Below are 20257 nucleotides of genomic sequence, written 5' to 3' on the forward strand. Positions count from 1 at the left end.
ATTAGTTACAGATTGGGATCTCAGACTGGTCTATGCGTGTGCCGCTCTCTTGCTGCTTGCTGCGCCTTCCCTTACCGCTCGTGCTGTACAAAGCAGGCTTTGCTGTCCTCTTTGTCCTCCTTTACAGAAGCAGCATCAAAAAGCGAAGACCTGCAGGGCCGTGTTTCCTGAACGCGTGTGTCTGTCTCTTCCTGAGAATTTCAGTCATCTCTGTCTGCACGTCTCCTTTCGGTGGTGTCTGTGTCTTATGTGCTTATTTATCTGTGTGTTTGTGTGCAAACTTTCACCATAAGGCTGATAAATAGTTGAGGGGAAGTGGGTACATGTGATGCTGTTAGACGCATCCTCCAACACCCTCTCAGCCTCGTGGCCCTGCTGCCGGCTATTTGACTGGGCAGGGGCAGGACAGCATGGGGTGGCAGTTGCCCATCAACCTGTACTTTCGTGTGACCCGGATGTTCAAGAGGGTGCTGTAAAGCACGTTGCACATGAGCTGGTGCTTAACGACTGAATGCCACCTTTTAGGATTAACACCTTGCTGCGTGTTGTAGGCCTGTTCTGTGTCCAGCCTGTGCCGTGTGCTTCGACGCATCGCCCAGTCCTCCCCCTCAGTCCACTGCCATTACCTCTGCAGCCCAGGAGCCTCTGTCACAGTGACGGTCATGTCTGTAGAGAGCAGATGTGGTTGCCAGTGGCCTGACTGGTCATGCCTCTATGTTTGGGCACCACTGTTGAACACCATGCTATCTTTGAAGGCACTGCCGTGAACTCCGCCTGTGGTTAGCTGTTTGTCAGAAGCGAAGGGCCATCTTGCTCTGTGCAGAAAAACTCTGGGGGTTTGTTGCCTTTGCCTTCTTCCTTTTTGATGATAAGCTCTTGGGATCTGTAGCTCGTGCACTGGGCAGTGCAGATGGGGTGCTGGCATTCACGTCCATGTTCACGCACCCATACAATAAGTAGTCCAGTGCAAATATATGGTGTTGAATCTGAGCTGCTCCCACAAAATGTCCAGCTTATTAAGTAAGAATTCCCCCTCCTCGATAAACAAATCAGAAAAAGAGTATAAAATAGGTGTTTGCTCGATTATTACAGCAATAGTCCTGGCAGAGCTGCGACGCTGTGGCTCTGTGTTCAGAAACCACTGTTAGCTGCTGTATGTGCACATATCACACTGACATCTCCAGGTGTATGTGTCTTGGTCTGTGCGCACGCATCTGTGTGTGTTTGTGCATGGGTGCATGCATTTGTGCGCGCCTCCGTGTGTGTGTTTGTGCGCGCACCTGTGTGTGTGTGATCAGCATTTATCTGAGTGTCAGTCCAATTGTGCCAAGCAACCAAGGGAAGGGTGGAGCTCATCAAAGCCCTTTATCTGAGCTCCTCATCTGCTGACGCTGCCAGCAGGGGCCTCGGTCAGTCGTCTCCCTGCCACGTCCACCTGTGCGGGGGGGGGGGGGGTGCTTTGCCAGGCTGGCTCCTTAAGCCACACTGTCCCCTTTGAAAGGCTTTCTGTCATTCTGTCCTCTTCCCCTTTTGGGATCCAATCCATTGTGTTGCTCGGTCTCCTGATGCCCCACCGCCTGACCGCATGGCAAGCTAATAAAAGCCACACACACTGCGATGGTGTCGGGCAGCGGCGCGGCCCGCCGATAAGGGCATGGCGAGGTGTCAGGCTGTTGCTTTGTTCCTGTGGTGGCTTGCTGCTCTCGCACGCAGCCCTGCAGCTCGTGCCTCCCCTCAATGGCCACCTCATGAGTAGCCAGAGCCGGTGGGGAGTGTAAATGCCAAACCTCAGCGCAGTCTGGAGATCAGGTTATCAGGATCAGGATAACAGGTCTTTCTTCACACTTGGCTCACACGTGCACTAGCACCTATGTGATGAGCATTTAAAGGGGGTCATGGGTCACCTCAGCCGCCAACGCTGATGGGTATTGGTATTGCTGTGCTGTAGCCGTGGCAACCACCCCACCCGTTCCCCCGGCAAGCACAGGAATAGCCGCGGAGCGCGGGTGTGGGGCTTCCTAAAATACAACGCGCTGCCACCGGCGGCAGTTGATTTATTCTTAAATGCTGCACCACTGTTTATGCTACCCTGGCCCCGCTGCCTGTAATGGCTGTAATTAGTGTCATAAGCGGCAGCGTGTTTTCATTTTGGGGCCGGGGGGCCTCGCCTGGTGCAGCAGAGGGATTTGCACCTTGACAAACAGCCTGCTGTGCTGCAGTAACTGCGTGTGGGACAGTTTGGAGTATGTTGAAGTATGTAGTCGCACGCGTGTATATCATTTACGGGGACGCTCGTATCTCACGTTAATATCATGGAGGCTCTAAAGTAAATATAGGACGAGCTGCCGCACGCCGCTGTCCTCGGGATAAATGACACGTCACGACAATAGTTCCGTTGGAGTGCAGCCATTTCGAAAGTGTGTCCGTGCTGCTTAAGTGCCCACAAGTTACCCACTTGACATAAATCGCAGGCGGCCCCGTTTGTTTGGAATCCCCTGCCTTTGTCTCTCAGCTTGGCTTATGGGGGGTAGGCTCTTTGAGGGGGGGCCTGTGACTCTCCTCCTTGTGTAGCTTTGGTTCACTGTCTTTAGTTCAGTGACTTCAGTCACTGTATCATGTTCTTTGGTCCAAAGTGATGCTGGGACAGAAACAGGCCCCTCTTTTGAGGCTCCCTTTTTATATTTCCGTTCCTTTGCACTATGAACACTCTTTTCCTCCTTTCCACCTCAGAGGAGGTTAGATGAGACCAAAGCCACACTCGCTGTACTGAGCATGTGCAATAATAGTGTGGTTTTACTGTGGTGTTGTGGTGCAGGTTAAAGAAATACTTTATTTGGTCCTACAATAGTTTGATCTGTGTTTATTCTGATCTGGTTTATAAGTCAGTGTGTGTGCATTTTGCATGTCAGCCACCAGAGGGCAGGTTCCTCCTTTGTCTGAAAATTCAGCAGGGCATATAACTTCAATTTCTTTGCAGATTTCTGTGTATGTTCTGACCCAGTGACTGACCCCTCCAGCTTATGGCTCCCTGCTGATTTGGCAGGTGCAGTGATTGACAGCTTATAGACCCTCTTGTCCTCACCCACTGTGTCCAGGCGCCCTGTGCTTTTCTGAGAATGATTCTATAGTTATTTTATGCTTCACCTGTGTTTAATGCAGATTCAAAGTGTTTTAAGTCACTGTTTCTCCTGTAATTAATTGATCATCGTGATGGTATACCGTTCATTAAACCACTGAGTGTTCAATCTTTAGGTCTTGAAAGAGGAAAATCAGAAATCGGATTAACAAGAGCCTTGTTATAGTTTCAGTAATCATTGTATAAACAGTGTGATTGAAGTTTCTGCTTTATATCACAGATGTAATTTAAATCTCTCTATTTCTGCAGCTGAACAAGAGATTTGTTCTGAGCTTCCTTCACACTCACGGGAAGCTGTTCACCAGAGTGGGGTGAGTGTCGGGGTTGGTGATCCCATGCCTGTGCCAACGGAACGTGCCATCTGATCGGCGCGCTCTCTGTTCTCTGTGGCCTACAGCCTGGAGACGTTCCCCATGGTGGCCAGCCGCGTCCTGCAGGAATTCCGTGCTCTACTCCAGCACAGCCCCAGCCCACTGGGCAGCTCCCGCATGCTGCAGATCGTCACCATCAACATGTTTGCTGTGCACAATGCCCAGAGCAAGGGTGGGTACTGCAGCACGCCGAGCCGCATGGTGACGGACGCACGGCGCTCCCTTTAACTGCAGATCAGCGTGCGTCACTCACATTTCGCAGTGCTGGCATGGCCTGACCTCGAACCCTGACCTCCGTGTGAACTGCTGTCCCGGCACCGTTTTCTTAGGAGAAGTGAAACCGCTGCGCACTGCTGAAGCTGGCCGCCGTGCCACACGTTCACATGCACGCACGCACACACCGCAGCTTCCTCCCACAGACGCGTAGTCATGCGCGCCTGCACACGTACACACGCTTCCCACCACCTTGTGTGCACCCCATCCCTGTATGGGGACATGCAGACACACACACACCTGGGTTTCTGTGCTTTTCCCGAAAGCAGCTGCTTGTGGCCACTGCTGTCAGTCATCCTCTACATATTTTTCCCTCGCTAGCCATCCAGCCAAAGGCGTGTGTCTCTGTCTCTCTCTCTCTGTCTGACGACATGCGCGTTTGGCTCCGTGTCTCTGACGGTGCATCCTGGGTAATATCTTCTTCATTTTCCATTGCATGTTTCTCTGTATGAATACAGGGGTGTCATAAGGCTAAAATATGTGTGTGGGTGACACTGCTGGGGTTGTTTGGATGGCTGGTTTTCTCCGTGTTTGGGCCCAGAAGCCAGTACACTCCATTTTCTGAAGGGGACAGGGCAGCCATGCCGGTCTCGCAGGCAGTTTCTTCTGGAGAGATGAAGTTCCACGCGTCCATCTTCCTCGTGGCATGGATGTCACAGCGGTAACAGTGACGTAACCCGTCAGTGGTCCCGGATGTGAGCCTTTGACAGATTGCAGGTTACAGGTCCTTACTGGACCTGCTTCTAGCCTCTTAAAGTGTCCACAGAAGTAGCAGCTGTTTGACCTGAAATGCTTTGTAGAATCAGTGTGTTGGTGTCTGTTCCAGTGGGAATGTGGCTCCCTGCCTGGTTTGGGGGTAAGAAATGGGGGACACAAGTTTTTGGGCCCCACCTGCATTCTTTGGAAAGTATGACATTTAAGAAACTTAAAAACCTGATTGTTACCTCCGGTGATAATGCTGTAGGTTAGAACTAATATTTTCAGAAGGCTGGTTTTTAACACTGCAGAGTACTGCATTAGGGCTGGGGGTTGTGTGTGCCCTATGGCTGAGCCCTGCATTGCCCATCCATGTATCCTTAACTGTTGTGCCACCTGCTGCTGTTATGTTGCTGAAGCATAATAAGTACATTGATTCTATGCTGCCTTTGAAAAATAGCCAGAATGCTCAGTGATACTGACAGTAATGAGGATCTTTGGTGGGGAGGCCCTACAAACACACACACAGACAGATCCATTTACTGCTCCCCCAGATGTGTGCGTAGTCTCCTCTTTTGCGGGGGGCATAGGAACTTGGATCCTGGTTTCAGTCCTCCCATTCACCCCTCCTTTTTTGACCTCCAATCCCCAAAGCTCCCTCAGCCCTAACCTTAACCTGCACCCCCCCCCCAGTCCTCCAGACCCCACATTCACGGCCTGCATACCCCCTGGCCTCCTGCAGACCTCCATTCTCCCTCCCTCCTGGCCTGCCTGTACCCGGTTAACCACAGAGATGTGGGTTTTTCCTGCAATAATTTGTTTTTTATTCCCTGAAATCAGACAGACTCCCGCGCGCACACACCCACATAGGCATGATCACACACTCGGGCTCTTACACAACCACACACACACACCCCTGCTCGCCAATCATCTTATGCATGGTCACGCGAACCCCCCCCCAGGTGGGTACGCACACATACTCCAAACAAGCACGCGCTCGTCTGCACACACATTTTTATTGTATTATTCTATAAAACTTCCTATAAATCACTGGTTATTAATGGGCCCCAGACCGGGCCGTCTCCCTGCGCTCTGCACTCTGCCTCACAAACACACACCAGATGCGAAGGAAATGGGCAGACAGGAAGGGCACCCAGGAGACAGCCTGTGTTCTCTCTTTCGCTCGGTCTCGTTCTTTCTCTCCATACTCCCTTTGTGTTTTGCTGTGTCCGAGTTCCTAGACCCCAGATTTTTAACTGAAAACAAAAAAAAAGTAATAATAATATACAGGAGCCGCGCCCGGCGTCCTGGTGAGCAGGCTCTCCCCGTGGGCTGAGACAAACGCCAGCTGCCAGGGCTGTTGTACCCTGCAGGGCTTTGTGGGCACGTGGTAGCACCACATTCGCTGGGGGTTTTCCTACGTGGGCACTAGGGCACATCTTGAGAGCTAAATAAATGATATGAGGCCCCTGTGTTAGGGCAAGGGGGGGGGCAGCATCCTGTGCTTCAGTGACACCAAGGATGTTTCCCTAGCAACATTGCTATGGTGCAGCACCAGACCATTCTGGGTTTGGGTGGGTGTTTGCAGTGGGAGTTGCTGTAGGATTAGGATCCAGGGGGAGCCCTGGACAAACTGGGGTGAAGGGTCCCAGTGTGAACTGGGGGCGGCTTACTGGTATGTGCCTGCAGATGCAGTCGTTAGCTTGTAACATCCGGCCTGGCTTCAGAACCGCTGGTCCTGTACAAATATCACAGCATCGGCACAAATATGTAAATATGTTGACTTGGAAGGATGGTCCCTTTTGCCTTGTGTCCGCACAGCGCCCCGGGAGAGAGGGGGAGCGGCTGCAGGGAAAGCAGGGCTCCAGCTGCCCATATATGGGTGTGCGCTGGGCTCCGACACCAGCTTCTCATCACCTCTGAGCACCACACTCGCAGATGTCTCGCTGAGTCCGGCTGTGGTGCTGGGAACGGAACATAGTCCCGCGTGCTCAAACGGGAGGTGCTGCCTTCCAGCAGGGGTTCCGAGCCCGACTGGCTCATGCTTGCTCATATCAGCACCCACCCACCCACCTCATCTGAACTCTGGGTGCCCTCAGATGGTTTTGTGATTAATAAGGGGGAAGAAAGACATGAAACCAAAACCTTACTCGTTCTCGCAGTGGGTACGTGCGCCTGTGGTATTGTGCAGGCGCGTATGTGTGTCTGAGCTCTCATGGTTCTCTGCTTTAGGTTTTGGGTACTGGCTTGTGGAGAGCAGTAGACATGCTGGCCCCACTGGGGGTTACTGTGTGTGTGTGTCCGTCCCTGCTCACACTACAGCGGCATGCATTTGCCCTGTGTTCTCTCTGGCAGTTACATGTCTGTGGGATTATCACACTCACAAGTTTCCACTCAACAGGTCTTTCAATTTGAAACAGCTCGGCTGTTGGTGCTTCAAATGTGCATTCTTATGAAATTTAGTGGGCTTCAGCGTGCTGTGGATGGTGTCTTGGTGAATGCAGTCAGGTATAGTGTATTGGGGATGGTCTCTTTGTGAATGCATTGGGGTGCAGTGTGCTCTGGACAGTCTCTTAGTGAATGCAGTGAGGTGCTGGAGATGGTCTAGTGAACGTATTGGGGTGCTGTGGGTGGTCTCATAATGAATGCATTGGGATGCAGTGTGCTGTAGATGGTATATTTGTGAATGCAGTGAGGTTCAGTGTGCTGTGGACGATCTCTTAGTGAATGCAGTGAGGTGCTGTGGGCGGTCTCTTGGTGAATGCATTAGGATGGAGTGTGTTGACGGTGGTCTCATAATGAATGCATTGGGCTACAGTGTGCTGTGGGTGGTCTCTTAGTGAATGCAATGAGGTGCAGTCTGCTGCGGACAGTCTCTAAGTGAATGCAATGAGGTTCCGTGCTCTGGGGATGGTGTCTAAATGAATGCAGTGAGGTGCCATGTGCTGGGGTTGGTCTCTTAATTAATGCATTGGGATGCAGTGTGCTGTGGGTGGTCTCTTAGTGAATGCAGTGAGGTGCTGTGGGCGGTCTCTTGGTGAATGCATTGGGATGCAGTGTGCTGTGGGTGGTCTCTTAGTGAATGCAATGAGGTGCAGTCTGCTGCGGACGGTCTCTTAGTGAATGCAGTGAGGTGCAGTGTGCTAGGGATGTTTTTTTTTTTTTTAGTGAATGCATTGGGTGCTGTGTGTTGTCGGTGGTCTCTTTGTGAATGCAATGAAGTGTTGTGTGCTGTGTATGGTGTCTTAGTGAATATAGTGAGGTGGAGTGCGCTGGGGATGAGCTCTTAGTAAATGCAGTTGGCTGCAATGTGCTGGGGACAGTCTCTTAGTGAATGCAGTGGGGTGCACTGTGCTCTGAACAGTCTCAGTGAATACAGTGGGTGCATTTTTGCTGGGTAAAGGTGTTTTAGTCAATGAAATGTCATCTGTATTGGTGGTGGCGGCAGGAATGTGTCAGTGCCTCTCTGGTGTTTGCCTGCATGGCAGTGCTGATCATCTAGATGCTTCCCTGTCTGTCTACCTGTCTGTCTGGTGGAGGCTGCTGTTGTTCTGTCTGCCGGCAAATCAGACCGTTCGGTGCCCGGTCAGACTCTCGGCAAAAGCTGGACTTTCCAGTGTCCCTCCAGTTCCAGCTCATTATTAAAGTGTTTCCCTGGGTCTCCTGTCTCTCTCCCTCCCCCTTTGGTCCTTCTCTCTCTCTCTCTGTCTCTCTCTCTCTCTCTCTCTCTCTCTCTCTCTCTCTGTCTGTCTCTCTCTCTCTCTTTCTCTCTCTCTCTCTCTCTCTCTCTCTCTCTCTCTGAAGCGGCTCCCTGCTCTGGGATTCCTGTATCTCCATCGTGAAAGGTGTAGGCTCAGTCATCGCTGTCACAAGATCGTGTTTGTGATCCCCACCCAGGTTGTCGGCAGTGTTCGTGCACGGTGCCCCCACCCTGCCTCCATTTCTCTATCTTCTCTCCATCTCTCTCTGTGGTTGGCAGCAGAGTTTGGGCACTAGCAGTGTTGGCCCTGACTGCAGCAGGATGTGGAGATCTGTGTGTGTGTGTGTGTGTGTTTCTGTTCTCTCTCTATACCACCCCCTTCTTGCTTTTTTTCTGATTCTTGTGTCTTGGCTGACTTTTTTACCTCTCGAAGAATTTGGAAAGGCCGTGAGATTTCTTTTTTTCTTTTGCCTGACTTTGAGAGCTGCTCTCCCTTGCACACTCTCCTCCTGCCTCTCTCTCTGTGTCTGCTGTGGCTTTTTACTAATAGATTTCATATGTTGCAGCAGTTGACATCAGTCTTAAACTATTTTACATGTGATCTGCGATATTTCCTGAGGAAATCTGTCAGATATTTATTAAGGTCTAATAAAACAAACCTTTCTTGTTCTCTCTCCGTCTTTCTGTTGTCCCTTTCTCTCTCCCTCTTTCTTTTTTTAAATGTCTTCTCTCTTCCTATGTGGTAGTTGGCCTGGAAGCTGTTTGAATGTGTTATTCCTGCTTTTAGAAGTTTCTTTTTTGGGACAGTACTTCCTTTCGTTCATGACACTGCAGGTCAGGTCAGGCTGTTTGACTGAGAGACACTGGCAGTGGTCACAATGCTGATGGAGGCACTCTCCCTTCTGTGTTGCCAGTGATGGGCTGTCCATAGTATTATGTTGGCCACTAGGTGCCGCAGTGGTTAAGGAAGTAGCTACATCGGTAGTTCTGCTGTTGTGCTATTGAACAGGTATTATTCCACTCTAGTCCATTCTTAGATTGAAAATGCATATGGATAAAAATAAATAATTTACCCAGGAGAACAGGTCAGAAAGTTTCAGCCAGGCTCCTAATCCTCAGGAATATTTGAGTTTCTACATTTAGCTCTGGTGCTCATTTTGAGTGTAAATAAGCTAACCTGACTTACTAATTATTTGAATAGCCATGTTTTGGTTTGACTTTTTGCCCTGAGTGGCCATATTGGGAAGCAGGACTCATCAGCATTTGGCTTAAGGGACCTTCTGCATCTGCCCTCCTCCCTTCGCCTCCGCCGCCGCCCATGCCGATCCCAGCTCTCCGTCTCTCTCTGGATCCTTGGGACTTCCAAAGTTTCCCCCAGGACCTTCCCTCTGTGAGGTGGGCTCAGGGAGGCAGTGGACACTCACACGCACACAGCAAGACGCATGGCCGGGTCACTGAGTGTGGAGCAGGGCAGAGCAGCAGAAGTGGCTCAGGGTGTGGTGATGGTGCAGAGAGGCTGGGCCACATGGGGGGCGGGGTGCTGGGGACTGGGCGGCATCGGGGGAGGGTGCAGAGGGGCTGTGCCGCGTGGGGGGAGGGTGCCGCCTGTCTCTGCTGATGTCGTGGTGTCAGTCTGCAGGATTTATGTCTTTGTTTGTTTCTGTCCTCACTCTCCCACTTCCATGATGCATTCCACATTTGCAGTGTCACACCACAGCAGCTCCCTCGCCTGCCTTCCCGTTGTCCCACTAGCCCGGGCTTCTCGCTCTCCTCGCTGCGCCGCTCCCCCTCTTCCCTGCCTTTCCCCACCATCTGACGTATCTTCGCATGCTCATGCTTCAAGGGGGTGTCACCGCAGCAAGGTGTAGCCAACAGTAGGGCAGCATGGTGTGCTGCGGCAACAGCTGTCCAAGATGAGGGTGAGGAAGCAGAGTGACCAGATTTACGGCATCCCGGCATGGATGGGAGGCTTTGTGGCTTTCTTTGGACCTCCTCTGCTCATCCCCGAAGATGCAGTGAGTGTGAAAAGGTCACAGATGAGTCTTGGGCCCCCTTCCGACACGCACCGTCACTCAACTCTTCTCATGATGCTCTTGTGTCCCACAGCCTCTTGTTCTCTCTCTCTCTCTCTCGCTCTCTCTTCCTGTCTCAGTTTCTTAACTGAGAAACGGGGTTTTTTCATGCCGGCCTTTAATTTAATTCGTAAGAAGTGCTGATTGAGCGCCGCAGAGCAGCGTGGGCACCGGCCCCAGGGAGCCGGGCGGGAGCCAGGCCGAGATGGAGACCACACTGAGAGCATGGGAGGCCAGACCCCGTGACAGGCTAATACGGCCGTGTGAAATATACAGAGAGTACGTGCCTGACACCGCTTAGCGACTACTGTGCGCGGTGTATAAATATCGCCTGGTAGTCCTCATCATCATGTTTATATAAGTGGGCAGCACTTTGAGTCTGGCTTTTAAGAGCTTGCATGGCAGCGCAGTGGTGAGGTATAATCATGTCAGGAACGAGGAGCAGGCACTCACTCAGGCCCCCGCTTACCGGGGCCGCCCCGTGTCACCTGTGGCCAGCAACACACGCTAGCTGGGGGGACCTCACCTTCAGGCACTCCTCTCGAATCTTTGCCACAGTGTGGGTAGCGATCTTTGTTCCCATGATGCATTGCTCCCTGGTGCTCCGACGGTTAGATGAAAAGGATCATGTGAGCTGTGAATCAGGAAGGCCAGGAAATGGAGGGCTTGCCTGCGGGAGAATGCCCGCAAATCCTCTCACGAGTGGCTGCAGCTGACTGGCACTGTCCTGCGTGTGCCATTGCAGCCCTCCAGCTCACAGAGAGCCATCATCGACCGAAAGCCCTCATGTCGGTTCTGTCACGCCGGCTCACAGCTGGCCTGGGACTCGCGGGAATTCTGTTCTGTGGATGGACTTGGAGCCTAGCAGCACCTCCCTGCATGCGTGGGACAGTGCTGTGCGCAGGGCACTCTGTGACCTGCAGCCTTGGGTGGTCGTGCATCATGGCAAATTCAGATATTTATTTATTTATTCGGTCACGTGTCCCTTCAGTTTATTTAAGTGTGTGTGGGGAGTGGGGTGTGCATCTGGAGCAGGGTGCTTACAAAATGCCAAAAGAATAACATGTCACGGTTTGTTGAGAAGAAGATGGAGACGAGAACAACAAAGCTGGGGATGTCCTCAGCCTGAAGCCCAGGGCGGGGCACTACGCAGAGATAAGAACAAACCATTATTTCATTTACCATAACCAACACCTAACCCCCCCCTTCCCATTAAGTCATCTCACCCCAGGGTGATAAGCTTTCCTGGCAGGAGCTGATGATGGAGCCACCTGCAGTCAGTCAGTCTGCCCCTCCTCCAGTGCCTCACACTTCATCACCGTCTCACACAGACACACACACACCGTCATACACTCACACAGACACACACACCATCACCGTCTCACACAGACACACACACCTTCACCGTCTCACACAGACACACACACCTTCACCGTCTCACACAGACACACACACCTTCACCGTCTCACACAGACACACACACCATCAACGTCTCACACAGACACACACACACCGTCATACACTCACACAGACACACACACCATCACCGTCTCACACAGACACACACACCTTCACCGTCTCACACAGACACACACACCTTCACCGTCTCACACAGACACACACACCATCAACGTCTCACACAGACACACACACACCGTCATACACTCACACAGACACACACACCATCACCGTCTCACACAGACACACACACCTTCACCGTCTCACACAGACACACACACCTTCACCGTCTCACACAGACACACACACCTTCACCGTCTCACACAGACACACACACCTTCACCGTCATACACTCACACAGACACACACACCATCACCGTCTCACACAGACACACACACCTTCACCGTCTCACACAGACACACACACCATCAACGTCTCACACAGACACACACACACCGTCATACACTCACACAGACACACACACCATCACCGTCTCACACAGACACACACACCTTCACCGTCTCACACAGACACACACACCTTCACCGTCTCACACAGACACACACACCTTCACCGTCTCACACAGACACACACACCTTCACCGTCATACACTCACACAGACACACACACCATCACCGTCTCACACAGACACACACACCATCACCGTCTCACACAGACACACACACCTTCACCGTCTCACACAGACACACACACCTTCACCGTCTCACACACACACACCTTCACCGTCTCACACAGACACACACACCTTCACCGTCTCACACAGACACACACACCTTCACCGTCTCACACAGACACACACACCTTCACCGTCTCACACACACACACACCTTCACCGTCTCACACAGACACACACACCTTCACCGTCTCACACAGACACACACACCTTCACCGTCTCACACACACACACACCATCACCGTCTCACACAGACACACACACCATCACCGACTCACACAGACACACACACCATCACCGACTCACACAGACACACACACCATCACCGTCTCACACAGACACACACACCATCACCGTCTCACACAGACACACACACCATCACCGTCTCACACAGACACACACACCATCACCGTCTCACACACACACACACACCATCACCGTCTCACACACACACACACACACCATCACCGTCTCACACACACACACACACACCATCACCGTCTCACACACACACACACACCATCACCGTCTCACACACACACACCATCACTGTCTCACACAGATACACACACCATCATACACTCACACAGATACACACACGCGCATCGTCACAGAAATGAATAGATTTTCCTGCTATTTTTGCTGATGTTAATCTTTTCAGTTATTTCCTTTCAAACGTAGCTTTGGGGCAGCGTGTTGGGAAGGTGCGATACATACGGGTCTAATGCTGGATTGAATATCACGCTGCCCGTCTTCCTTCTGAAGCTCTGGAGCCTTTCATCCTGCCAGCATGAGCTGCCCTCCCCCCTTCAGTTTGAAATGCTGCTTGGAGTGATGGCCCCGCGTCACTGGAGGGGATTTTCCTTCATGCATGACTCTCCCAGGCTCCTCCTCAGTTTCTCACCCCCCCCCCCCCCGCCTTTCTGCCCCCTATACTTCAGCACCCCCTCCCTTAGGCTACAGGGGCCAGGTGTTACCTCCTCATTCCCCTTTGCGGCCCGATCTAAGCCAAAACGCGCATCGCTGACACATACACTAGCCTAATGCCCCCCCCGCCCCCACAGACAGACACGGGGGGGTGGCCGTCCGTGGGGGATTAGCGCGTGGGTCGCTGCCGTCTCGCCGCGGCACTGCTTTACTTCAGCGTGCGGATCGCAAGCCGCCTGACATGCTATAAACCTCCCACTGCTGGGTAATGTCAGCGTTCCGCCCGGCCTGGCCCAGCTCGGCCCAGACAGGCGCGAGGTGCCGTCCTAATATATGTGCGGCCCGTCAGAGGACTGTGCCTTTATAGCACTGCACCGTGTTCCTCTTCGTTCCTCTCAGCTCCCTTACTCATTTTTCTGACGCCCCTGTCAGAATGGGCCCTGGAAAGCGAGCATGCAAAACTGTACAGCTGCGTTTAGGATCCGCTGTGTTTACGTGGGTCTCTGTCTCTCCACGGCATCGGCAGGGCATCGAGACTCATCCCTGTGCTGTGGATGCTCTGGGGCCCCTGTCTGCTTGGCCATGGGCCACGGTGAGGTAGAAAGCCTGCGTGCAGTGGTTAGCACTGGACACTGGCCTACCTGTGGCGTCACCTGTTCAGCTCACTGTCACCTGCATACGCGTCTGTGTATATTCTCTGAATGCTGTTTATGTGGTTCATTGTTTTTTGGCCTGCCGATTTCGGCCTTGTCCTGCTGGGGCACAGGGCAGCCGTGACGAGACTCTGACTCCATACAGCAGCTTGTTAGCAGGAATTAGCCCGAGCTGAGATGTGTTGGAGTGCAGCGCTCTTATCTGTGTGTGAATCTGGCTGGGGCGTGTGTGCATGCATGCGTGTGTCAGCGTCGCCGTGTGGGAGCCAGGGCCGCTGGTGTGGCTCACAGCTGCAGCTCGGTGCCGTTCCTGGAATGGCCAGACCCTCGGAGCTGTTTACTGGCATGCTGCTGTATCAGGCGCGGGCTGTGGATCTTGTCCAGCTGGCCCTCTCCCTCTATCTTTCCCAACCCCCCCCCCAACATGATGCTCTGCCCACTTCCTCAGAATTGCACCTCTGCACCATTCCTTTAGGGTGCGTTGTCATTCTGTGGTCTCATTCGCACCCAGGCCACCCTCCCCCTCCCATAGGGGCATGGTGACTACACATGTCTTCCTTTGGTGACCGACTCCCTGGTCGCCCTGGCATGTGGCAGTGACACGGGTTCCTGTTCAGGCCTGTTTTAGCAGCTCTGGTCTAAGGCAGCTGTTTTCAGGTGCCACATGAGTGCCCTCAGTGTCGGAGAAAGCCGAGTATCATGCCAGTGAGTCGGACTGACCGGTGTAGGTGTGTGCCTGAAGTGCAATGTAATATTACAGCAGGAGAGTGGTCTAAGTGCCCCAGACATTGGGGTTGGGGCTTGGAGCTTAGCTGTCTGTGTGTCTGTCTCTCTACGTGTGTCTGTATTTGTCTGTGTGTGTGTGTGTGTGTGTGTGTGTCTGTCTCTGTGTGTGTGTGTCTCTGCAGGGATGTGCCCACTCCCTTTCTCCCACCCTTGGCTGGGGTTGCCCTGTGTTTATGCTGGAGTATGGACTTCCTAGTGGCAGCCTGCACCTATCTAAACATCCCCCCGGCCGCTGCCCTGTGTTCCCTGCCCCCTCGCTGAGCTCTGAGCAGGAATTTGAACACTTAGGGGGGGGCGGGAGGGGGACTTCTGTCTCATTGAAATGAGCCTCTGGCCCCTGTTCCGCTCCTCGTCCCGTCCGGGGAGCAGTCTCCGTCAGCATTCACACTGTCCCGAATCGGCGCCTCGCAGTGCAGAAGTGTGCATCCCATGCCAGTGCCCGTATGCGTGTTTCTGCTGCGGCCGGCCTGCATTCGGCGCAGGACGCCGTACGGTGAAAGTGCCTGTGAGTGCAAGGGCTCGCTGACAGATGAATTGCTCTAATTAGAAACCCATAACATCCTGCCACATGGCCGCCTTATCCCACTGCACACTTCCTGCTCCCAGGCGGCCGTGGCGGGGGGAGCGCTGCCCGGACGCCGGCCCCGGGCCCCGGACCCCGGGCACAGTCTCAGTGTCTGTCTCTCCTCAGCCCCTTTTGTGTCGGTGTGTCACCCCATCCCTGACTACTCTGTCTCTCTCACTTCCTCTGTTTGGGTCTCGCTCAATCATCCCAGCTGCTCTGCCTGTCTGTGGCAGCCCTCTATCTCCCCCGCCCTCCCCCTCGTGTGCTAGGGGCGGGGGGGCTTCTTCTCCCCAGCGAAGGCCGGCCGGCCGCAAGCTGTCGCTGAGCGGAGTGCGCTGCCAGCCAGGAATGCGGGCCGGCCCTCGCTCTCACGCCTGCGGAGTCAGCGGCACGGCGGCCAGAGAGAGCGTGTGCACTCACTCGGCTCTAATGGCTGCCAGAGTCCGGGGCATGGCGGCCTGCTAACGTCAGTGATGAGGGTGGCCATGGACCGGCTAGCGGAGCCCCTATGTGCTGCTGGCGGCTCCCTGGGTAACAGGAGCCGGCCCCTGGCAGATGTCCCGTCTAACCATGTGACCATGCGGATGTGTAGCACACGCCTTGTGTCCGTCCATCACACTCATATGCCATATTTAAAGAGGGGGAACGTCACACTGTGATGCAGCTCTGTTCCCCTTACATTGGATCTTATTGTTGGGTTGAAACCCGTATGACGTTAAAATAACATTAGATGCTGAGTGAAGGTGCCGCCCATCCCCCCTTCCCGTTTGCAGAGGGTCAGGATGAGGTGCGTTCGCCTCTACAGGAGCAGAGTACGGCCTTGGGACTCGCCATGTTCGCACTGCTGGTTCAGCGCTGCACAGAGCTGCTAAGGGACACACCCACAAGTAAGGCTCTCGTCTGTGTGTCTGTGTCTGTCTGTCTGTCTATGTGTGTGTCTGTCTGTCTGTGTGTGTGTGTGTCTGTGTGTGTCTGTCTGTCTGTGTGTGTGTCTGTCTGTGTGTGTGTGTGTCTGTCTGTCTGTCTGTGTGTGTGTGTGTGTGTGTGTCTGTGTGTCTGTGTATACGTGCAGCTCACAGGCCTTGCCCTCATGCAGGTCCTCGCTCTCCGGATAACGAGGAGGCCGACCTGCCAGTGGAGGGGGGTGGCATGCCACGGGTCTCTGACTTCCCCCCCGACCTGCGGGAGCTGCTGCCCTGTGTAAAGGTGTGGTCCGACTGGATGCTGGGTCACCCCAAGCAATGGAACTCTCCACCCAGCAACCTGCCCCCACCCTGCAGGTGAACCTCCGCCCCCAACCCCCCCCCACTCATGCACACACAGACGCACACATGCAGTGTCTCAGGTACAGTAGCTCAGCCCTTGACTCAAATGAAGGACACGCTTACAAACACAGTCCGCAGAGTGTCTCACTGGCTGTGAATTGGGCCCCCATCTTGATTTTTGGAGAATTTCTCTGTCTTCCTGTCTTGCCCGCCCCCCGATCTGGTCTTCCTCACACACACATTCTGTCACGTGCTGCTGCCTGTTGTGTGTGTGTCTGTGTGTCTGCCTATATGTGTCTGTGTCTGTCTGTCATTATGTGTATCTATGTGTGTGTTTGTGTCTGTATCTCTGTGTCTGGGTATGTTTTTGTGTGTGTGTCTGCGTGTGTGTGTGTGTGTGTCTGCGTGTGTGTGTGTGTGTGTGTGTGTGTGTGTGTGTGTGTGTGTGTGTGTGCACACGCACGCCGGTTGGGGGGTGAGTTGAGCCACAGCACAGTCCTGTGTCGAGCAGCTGTGGCACTCCCAGTTTCCCCCTGATTGCTTTCAGCTGGTACTTGAACCCGGGGCCTTCTGGGTTCTGGAGCCCGGCCCAGACCCCACAATCCCCCCAGCGCCCCGTACAGCTGCCTGACCCCTCCCTGACCCCGCGCTGAGGATAGGAAAATACAAGGCGTGCCAAGCCAGAGAGCCTCTTTCATTCTGCCTGCTGGCACCCGGCCCGTGACCAGGGCTTACATAATGGGAAACATAGCAGGGCCCAGGAGAGAGTGCTGTTCTCTCCTTCACCGATCGGCCCCTCCTCAGTGCACTCTCGTTGCCCCCCCCGTGTGATATATCTCCCCGCACTCTCTTACTCGGGCACATCCATTACACACGCCCTCGACACAATCCTGAGGCCTAGCCACCGGCGTCGGCACGCGCGTGCACACACACACACACACACACACACACACACACACACACACACACACACACGCACGCACGCACACACACACACGACGCACACACACACACACACACACGCACGCACGCACGCACACACACACACACACGCACACACACGACGCACACACACACACACACACACACGCGTCCTTACAGTTGTTCCCCATCTGCTTTTCACACATAAGAGACACGAATGCACACATTCACACACACGTTGGCTTCGGCCTGGCCAGTTATCTAGAGCCATGGTGCATTGGAGAGGAATGCAGTGCCGGCCTCCCAGCGTGACCCCTGACCTGAGGGGGCACTCATCCGACTGGCTTGTGACCATGTGACTCAGCCTGTGCCGGATGTGTGGGGGGGGGCAGGCTGGGGATTCTGCATGCTGTGGGTGGGAAGGCAGCCGCGGCAGGTCAGGTCAGGGCTGTTACTGGCCCTTTATTCCCAGAGTGATTCTCATGGATAGCAGCTCCACTCCTTCATGCTGCTACAGAAATGTGGACGAAATGTCTTACTCGAGATGCCCAGTGGGACCTGAGCAGTGGTTGAAACTTCAGAACCCTTGCTTGGACTTTGGGCTGTCAGATGTGCATAAAGAGCTGCCTGCTGCCCCCCCCCCCCCATCTCTCATGCCCCACCCTTGCCCGCCTTACTGGTCAGTCAGGACATGCGGCTGCCCCCCATTTGAGTATCGGCTTTTCCCTTTGCTCGTTTATAATGCCCTTCACATCTCAACTGCTGACAGACAGGCTGCAGGCTCAGTCTCCAGTCGCTAACTGCCGGCCCTCATGTAATCGTAAGCGATGTCATTTCCTGTAGGTAAAGGCACAGGAACAGACTAGTTCTGGATCTCCGTGATCTGAGCCCTGTTCCTCAGCCCATCTGTGTTGGTCTGACCATTGCCCCTTTTGCCCAGCAGCAGCCCGGACGTGTGGCAGTGCTTGGCAGACCTGTGCAATGAGCTGGCACGGGTCCACCTGGGGGAGGTGCCACTCTACAAGGCGGATGGCGATGGTGATACAGACGAGGAGCTACAGCTGCTGGTGCTGGACGAAGACCGTGCGTTGGCGGGGTTTGTGCCCCTGCTGGGGGCGCCGCAGGAACCCTGTTACACGGAGAGGGGCACTGACCTGGTGAGCGAGCAGAGCCGGTACCCTGGGTGGGTGGGCGCCATAGGAACCCTGTTACACGGAGAGGGGCACTGACCTGGTGAGCGAGCAGAGCCGGTACCCTGGGTAGGGGGGGCGCCATAGGAACCCTGTTACACGGAGAGGGGCACTGACCTGGTGAGCGAGCAGAGCCGGTACCCTGGGTAGGGGGGCGCCATAGGAACCCTGTTACACGGAGAGGGGCACTGACCTGGTGAGCGAGCAGAGCCGGTACCCTGGGTAGGGGGGGCGCCATAGGAACCCTGTTACACGGAGAGGGGCACTGACCTGGTGAGCGAGCAGAGCCGGTACCCTGGGTAGGGGGGGCGCCATAGGAACCCTGTTACACGGAGAGGGGCACTGACCTGGTGAGCGAGCAGAGCCGGTACCCTGGGTAGGGGGGCGCCATAGGAACCCTGTTACACGGAGAGGGGCACTGACCTGGTGAGCGAGCAGAGCCGGTACCCTGGGTAGGGGGGCGCCATAGGAACCCTGTTACACGGACAGGGGCACTGACCTGGTGAGCGACCAGAGCCGGTACCCTGGGTGAGTGGGCGCCATAGGAACCCTGTTACACGGACAGGGGCACTGACCTGGTGAGCGACCAGAGCCGGTACCCTGGGTGAGTGGGCGCCATAGGAACCCTGTTACACGGAAAGGGGCACTGACCTGGTGAGCGAGCAGAGCCGGTACCCTGGGTGGGTGGGCGCCATAGGAACCCTGTTACACAGGGAGGGGCACTGACCTGGTGAGCGAGCAGAGCCGGTACCCTGGGTGGGTGGGCGCCATAGGAACCCTGTTACACAGGGAGGGGCACTGACCTGGTGAGCGAGCAGAGCCGGTACCCTGGGTGGGTGGGCTCCATAGGAACCCTGTTACACAGGGAGGGGCACTGACCTGGTGAGCGAGCAGAGCCGGTACCCTGGGTGGGTGGGCTCCATAGGAACCCTGTTACACAGGGAGGGGCACTGACCTGGTGAGCGAGCAGAGCCGATACCCTGGGTGGGTGGGCGCCATAGGATCCCTGTTACACAGGGAGGGGCACTGACCTGGTGAGCGAGCAGAGCCGGTACCCTGGGTGGGTGGGCTCCATAGGAACCCTGTTACACAGGGAGGGGCACTGACCTGGTGAGCAAGCAGAGCCGATACCCTATGCCTTGCTTTTCTCCGCCATCCCTTTTCCGCGGTCTCTCTTCCCTTTTTTCATCCTTTGCTGTCCCTTTGCATCTCTCTTTCTCTCTCTCTCTCTCTCTCTCTCTCTCTCTCTCTCTTCTCCCTCTGGGAAGGTCCTGCTCTCAGTGCTGTGAGTTTAGGCCACAGAGGGGCGTTGAGGAAAACGCTGACCTCTCCCCTCCCCTCTTTCATTTTCCCCTCCTTGACTTTATTTTTCTTATTGCTGTTTTATTCTTCAACTCTGCCTCTTTGCCCCCAAGACTCACAGATTGTAACAATAGTATTAATGATAATAGTGATGATGGTGCTGATGTAGAGGAGCAGAATATAAAGATAACAAACACACTGAGGCTGACCTGGGCGGGGATGGCGCACATGTGTGTGTCTGTGTGTG

The 20257-nt window shown here is 54.4% G+C and overlaps 1 protein-coding gene across 3 annotated transcripts in view; it reads left to right on the forward strand.

The window, feature by feature from the left end:
- smg6 (SMG6 nonsense mediated mRNA decay factor) overlaps positions 1 to 20257 on the forward strand; it is a 48966-nt gene that overhangs the window by 9796 nt on the left and 18913 nt on the right. For 2 of the 3 annotated variants that reach the window (XM_072701446.1, XM_072701448.1), the window contains exons 9-13: positions 3386 to 3447; positions 3534 to 3679; positions 16106 to 16219; positions 16429 to 16612; positions 18459 to 18675. In XM_072701446.1, coding sequence (XP_072557547.1) covers positions 3386 to 3447; positions 3534 to 3679; positions 16106 to 16219; positions 16429 to 16612; positions 18459 to 18675 — 723 coding nt within the window. The remainder of the gene's footprint in view (positions 1 to 3385; positions 3448 to 3533; positions 3680 to 16105; positions 16220 to 16428; positions 16613 to 18458; positions 18676 to 20257) is intronic. The other variant, XM_072701447.1, reaches the window with a different exon arrangement.

This window comes from Paramormyrops kingsleyae, chromosome 17, assembly GCF_048594095.1.
Source record: "Paramormyrops kingsleyae isolate MSU_618 chromosome 17, PKINGS_0.4, whole genome shotgun sequence".
Lineage (NCBI taxonomy): Eukaryota > Metazoa > Chordata > Actinopteri > Osteoglossiformes > Mormyridae > Paramormyrops > Paramormyrops kingsleyae.